The sequence below is a fragment of the Lactuca virosa genome, chromosome 7, assembly GCF_052849685.1.
Source record: "Lactuca virosa cultivar CGN04683 chromosome 7, Lactuca_virosa_CGN04683_v6, whole genome shotgun sequence".
Classification (NCBI taxonomy): Eukaryota; Viridiplantae; Streptophyta; class Magnoliopsida; order Asterales; family Asteraceae; genus Lactuca; species Lactuca virosa.
The window spans coordinates 32,292,984-32,299,641 of record NC_136432.1 but is presented as its reverse complement, the minus strand read 5'-3'; the positions used below and the strand labels follow the sequence as shown (position 1 = coordinate 32,299,641).

The following is a 6,658-nucleotide window of genomic DNA, read 5'->3' as shown; positions in this document are numbered from 1 at the left end:
AAATTTATGATCTGTATATGAACAGATATTTTTTGAATGACATTAGAGCATAAAATAGTATGTTTTCAATGACCTCTTTTGGAGAAAGTTTTGATAAGTAAATCAACAATTGTCGAGGTCCGTACCTGTTTAAAATTCCAGGTTAGGTTTATCATTGATAGGTTCTATGTGTCCGCAGGATGCTCACAGACCTAGGTTCTTATAGTTGTATATCTTTGACATTGATAGTGAAGTGCATAATAGAATGAATATAGTTAACTCCCATAAGAGGAAGGACCTCAATTCTGGTATAGTTCAGCTGCTTATGTAATCCTTAACGACTCATAATGAATATGTTCACACTTTTAAAACAGCTAAAGAAATAGCGGCCACTGTGAATGTTGATTCGTATTCTGTTCGTTTATATAGTGATGTACCTGATCGTAAATACGGTCTGCCTGCTCCTGGTTCTTTAGGACGTATAGTTACCAGGGATGACAATAATTATAGCGCCTATGATATTATTGTTTATTCTAAATCGGGCCAGCCTCAGCGAATTAGTAAGCTTCATCCTGCTTATATGTCTTTACAATATCCGTTGCTTTTTCCGTTCAGTGAGGATGGATGGTCTCTGCATTTGAAGTTGGGTAATGAAACGAGTTGCACTACAAAAGCACTTACGGTTAATTTGTACTATGCTTACTATATTCATGCCCGTCAACAGATTTATTCTCTATTATTACAATCTTGTCGTCTTTTCCAAAAATATTTGGTTGACGCGTATACTTGTGTTGAGGAGGGTCATTTAAACTATATTTTTTTATCATCAGGCCCAGTTACGTTCAGATTATATTAGTGGTTTTTTTGATGCTCTTTTAAAGGGGATGAGATAGTTGTGTCATTGGTAAATGTGTCTTTCTACCTGCACCGTTTACAGGTGGTCCTTGATATATGTTTAGCCATTACCAAGATGCATTTTCAATTTGTAGAGTGTATGGTAATCCAGACTATTTTATTACGTTTACATGTAATATAAAATGGCCTGAGATAGGTCGTTATATGGACATTCATGGTCAGTATGATACTAATAGCAGGGCTGATATCATAGCTAGAGTGTTTGAAATAAAGGTTGATGCTTTTATCAAGTTTCTAAAAGAGGATAAAACGTTTGGTGAAGTTGACGCATGTGTGTACACCTTCTACTATACTTATATTTTGTTTATCTATGGTTATATGTTCATTTTTGTGTCTTTCAATTTTGTGCTTGTGTTGAAGATCTCTATACTATCGAGTTTAAGAAAAGAGGCCTTCCGCATTGTCATACGTTACTGTGGGTGACACCTTTGGAAAAAGTTAAAACAGCTGTTGATATTGACATGATATTGACAGATACATAACACAAAGTTTTCAGATCTAATTTTGGAAGCAGCATTGTATCGAACAGTAACCACTTGTATGCCACATGGGCCTTGCGAATTGCTAAAAAAAGACGCTCCGTGTATGAAAGATGGAAACTGTAGTAAGCGTTTTCCAAAGCCATTTCAAGAAACCACCATTTTTGATAAAGATGGTTATTCTCACTACAAAAGGAATGCATTTACACGTCATATGATGCAAAGTGGTACTATTGTTGATAATGGGTATGTTGTACCCTACAACAAACGATTATGTTCTCGCTTTGATGCTCTTATTAATGTTGAGTACTATGGTTGGAACATGATGATTAAGTATTTGTTCAAATACATTTCAAAAGGCGTTGATCGTGTTAGATTTTCAATCCGAAAAAGTGAGTCCACTGATGTTGTTGGTACAAATACAGAAAGATAGCCAGTAAATGAAATACAAAACTTTATTGATGGCCGTTACATTTACCCTCATGAAGTAGCATGGCACATTCTAAATGTTTATATTCATCGCCGCTACCTGCCTGTACAAACATTGCATGTCCATCTAGAATGTATGAATCATGTTGTGTTTTAAGGAAAACAGTAAGATAGATCAGGTGCTTGCAAATCCATGTTTTGGAAAAACACCTTTAACTGGTTGGTTTGACAGTAATGCAAGGGATCCACGAGGTGCTGATCTTACTTATATTTATTACCCAAATAGTTACAAATGGGACAATAAGTATAAAGAATGGCGCCGTAGGGTTTTAGAATCTTCAAAAACAATTGGCAGGCTTGTGTTTGTGCATCCACCTTCAAGTGGACTATTTTACCTTCGGATGTTTCTTTCACATCAAAAAGTATGCAAATTTTATGAAGATGGTCGTACGGTTGCTGGTTCTCTCTATCCGACATTTAGAAGTGCATGTAATGCGCTAGGACTAATAGGCAATGACATGGAATGGATGACCGCTTTCACAGAGACATCATTATGGGCAACACCATTTCAACTCCGGTCTCTATTCGGTCATCTACTGTTATTTAGGGAGGTTAGTAACCCACTTTCCTTATGGGAAATCGCATGTCGTAAAATTACTGACGACTACATTCATAACATAACAATTGAGTTCCCATAAAAACATTTCCATATAGATGATGAGGTTGTTCAACAACGGTTGCTGTTTGAATTAGAAAACATGCTCCTGTCTTTCACTCCTTCAAAATCTTTAACTGATTTCGATCTGCCCATGTCGTGTGCCTCTGCCCCTTGCTGTTTTAGAAAACTGTCTCCTGTTTGAAGAAACATGTTAGGATAAAGATTCTTTAAGAAGGAAATACTCAGAAATGATTTGTCAGTTAAATGATGATCAGAGAGCTATTTTTGAAACTATTGTTTCTTCAGAACAAAAAAAAAGAACAGGTGTTGATATTTGTTTATGGTGACGACGGGACCGGATAGATGTTCCTATCGACCACACTGCTTTCATACTTTAGATCAATTCGGAAGGTGAGTTTGGCCGTTTTTGCCTCTGGAATAACATCCCTCTTATTGACTTCTGGAAGAACTGCACACTCCAGATTTAAGATTCCTACAGACATGACACAAACAACATCTTGTAACATAAAGAAGAAAACACTACTTGGAAATTTGTTAAAAGAAACGTCAATCATCATATGGGATGAATCGCCAATGAGTGATCGGCGATGCTTTGAATGTTTAGATCGATCTATAAGAGATGTTCTAGATTGTGACACAAATCCATTCGGTGGAGCTTCAATACTTTTTGGTGGTGATTTTCGACAAACACTTCTAGTTTGCCCAAAAAGCACACGTGCTTCGACTACTTATTTGACCTTGCCAAATTCATATTTGTCGCCTTACTTTAAGATATATAAGCTACAACATAATATGAGGTTAGTGACATCAAATCCTGAAACAAGTGATAGATTGTCAACAACAACTTTTGCTCAATGGATACTAGATATTGGAAATGTTAAATTAGGTGTACTAGATTTAGATGATCCAAAAAACACAAAATGGGTACAGATACAAGAACCATTATTAATAACTGCAGTAAAAAATTCACTTCATGATCTTATACATTTTGTTTATGGAAATAACTTTCTACAGACCTCATCACTTATTGATCTGTCGATCAAAGCGATTGATTGTCCTACCAACGACACTGCTGACGAAGTTAACAACCTCATTACTGATATGATAAGTGGTGATGGTAGGGTTTACATTAGTAGTCACATTCTTCAACCGAATGGGAAACATACATCAAAATTAGAAGGGCTCTACCCTGTAGAATACCTAAACCATCTTAGTTTTACAGGAATACCACCTCACACACTCAAACTAAAAATTAACACCCCTATCATGTTATTAAGGAACATCAATCAAAAGGAAGGTCTATGTAATGGAACGCGTTTGGTCATTTCCCAATTACTTCCTTCTATCATAGAGGCAACAATAATGAAAGGGACATGTATTGGAAAGCGAGTCTATATACCTCAAATAAAGTTCATCCACAAATCTACTGATCTACCTTTCTCTTTCATACGGAAACAATTCCCAATGAAAGTTTGTTATGCCATGACTATAAACAAAAGTGAAGGGTAGTCATTAAAAAAATTGGTATTTATTTGTCCCAAACCGTTTTTTCCCATGGCCAGCTATATGTAGCTCTATCAAGAGCAACATCCCCAGAATCCCTTAAAATTCTCATAAACTCTAAAGAACACAGACTGACCAATCAAACCAAAAATATGGTTCTCACATATTTACTACGTAGAATAAACACTAATCAGGTTGCACTACTACTATCACATATCTATCATGAGTTGTTATACATAATTACTCACAAATATTTTCTTTCAAAACATCCATGACATGAAATTTATAATACATACACACTGACATACACTTTTTACATTATGATTTGTAGGTGGAAAAGTGAAACAATGATCACTATATCTAAGCTAGAGTTTGCTTGCATAGGAGACGCTTTACAACTTCGGATACTACATAGATGGAAACCATAGTACCGTCGACATGAAACCTGGTTCCTTGTTGTAGACAGGATGGTGAGTATAGATTCTTTTAAATATTAACATCATAATAGCCACTATAATAACAACTAGTCATATCTCCTTATCTGAAACGTTTTAGGGAGATGTTGTACAAATCTTGGGACAGAGAACAAGTCAAGAGTATATAGAATCCGTACTAAACATCGTTGGTTGTTACACAATATTAGAATACACTTGTCCTGAGGTAGATAAACATCAAAAAATTCTAGAGAGTCACATATACATGGATGTAGGCATCACATCTATAATTGTGTCAATCCCATATACAATTACAATCCCTACTACCTGGTTTTGCTTTGTCTCGAAAGCATAACTCATTGACTTTGGTGAAAACCCACTCTAATGCACAAGTATAGAGTATGGACAAGAATTACAATTCAAATGTGTACTTCGAGTAAAAATACATATATGATGTTTTCTATTCTTCATACAACAGATTTCAGTGGCGTACTCACAAAAGTAAGAGATTGAAAGAAGAAAAATAGAGAGTTGTTTGTGATGTTAGTTCTTACTGATGAAAGGTATATCGAATGCACATAGAAAACATGAAAAATACTTATACTTCAACACCCATTAACCCGTATTTTACATGTAAACATCAGCGGTAATGAGCTTGCAACTAACCTCTGGAAAGAATGTATTGACATCATCGAAAATTTTAACCGCGAACATCTCATTCCACCACCTGCAACTATGGTGGTTGTTGTTACAAGCATACGGACTTCGCTAACAGATGGTAACACTAATGAAAATAAGATAATACAAACAACACATACCTTTACCTGTTTTCTCATTTAAAATATGTCTAAAATACACTTATACAACCTTTACATACTTCTCAGGAACATTCAGATTCGGGTCATCAAGTGCAACTCATGTTTTTGTCAATCCCCCAATTACAGAGACAAAAACTTTAATGGACAGGTAGATAACATTTTTAATCACAAATGTCATTACAACAGTCAACCATATTAACCTACTACTCAAAATAAAACATCTAGATTCCCTGGTCCTTCAAGACCACCATCTGTCCCATCTGGTATACCAACAATATTGTATACCATCAACAACAAATCTTAGACTGAACTTCAGGTATTCTCTGCATTACACATCTTTTTTTGTTTGTATTGTATACAAAAGGTCAAATGTCATAGGTTCTATACGTATAGGATAAAACCTTCACTGTCAAAGCAACACTGACGGAATTCACTTTCAAAGACTATTGGTGCCATGTACTATGCCCTGACTTCAAAGATCCAATATTTGAGAGGGGTAAAAAATGGTTTTGTAGTGCCCATGGAATGACTGCAGCACCCACTTTTCTGTAAGTGTCAATACATAAAACTGAAAATGATATGGTGTCTAACATTGGCTGATAAAATCTAAATATACACAGATACCGACTTACTGCAACAATCACCGATGCTAGTGGGTCCATTAATGCATCTTTTTCTGATAATGTTGCCCAGAAGCTAATTGGAACGAGCTCACAAAAATTAATGTCTGATAATAAACAAATCAATAGAAAGATTCTACCTTCATTTATCACAAATCGCAGAGGATTGTTAAAAAAACATGTCTATCCAAATGTCAAAATCCTCAACCTCTGAAAATGTCTGGTTCATAATTGTTGACATGGGAGACATTATTGGTTTGAATGAAATAGCAATTCCAACAACTCCAACACCAACTACAAAATCTAATACTCTCGGCATCAATTAGACACTTGGAACAGTTTCAATACCACCACACAAGTCACATGCCTCAAAAGCCTGTCTTTTCAAACCACAAGTATGGGCATATCATTTCTATTTATAACAAAAAATATTTTTTTTATCTTTGTTTTTTAATATGCAGATAAAGCTCTAGCTCCAAAAAATCAAAAAAGCGGACAGAAATCACCATAAATGTCATTTCCTTCTATAATATCAGTATAGACCGAGGCTTTTTGCCTACTTTAATATTATCAATGTTTAGTATGAAATACCTTTACTACTACAAAACAATAGACATAACAACTATGGTTTGTAATAACTGTTTAATAGACATAACAACAACTATGTTTTGTAATAACTCTTTTAATAGTTCATGTTTAGATAAACTTACACTTTATACGCCTCCACACACATTTTTTATTTCTCCAAAAGAACATACTTTGTCAATATTCTTAGAAGAAAAATCAATGCATAATCTATCTC

The 6,658-nt window shown here is 35.0% G+C and overlaps 1 protein-coding gene across 1 annotated transcript; it reads left to right on the top strand.

Moving 5' to 3' along the window:
- Positions 1–2,961: 2,961 nt before the first annotated feature.
- LOC145126523 (uncharacterized) lies at positions 2,962–3,990 on the top strand. The gene has a single exon (XM_079061878.1). The coding sequence runs from the start codon at positions 2,962–2,964 to the stop codon at positions 3,988–3,990; it is 1,029 nt and encodes a 342-aa protein (XP_078918004.1).
- Positions 3,991–6,658: the final 2,668 nt, after the last annotated feature.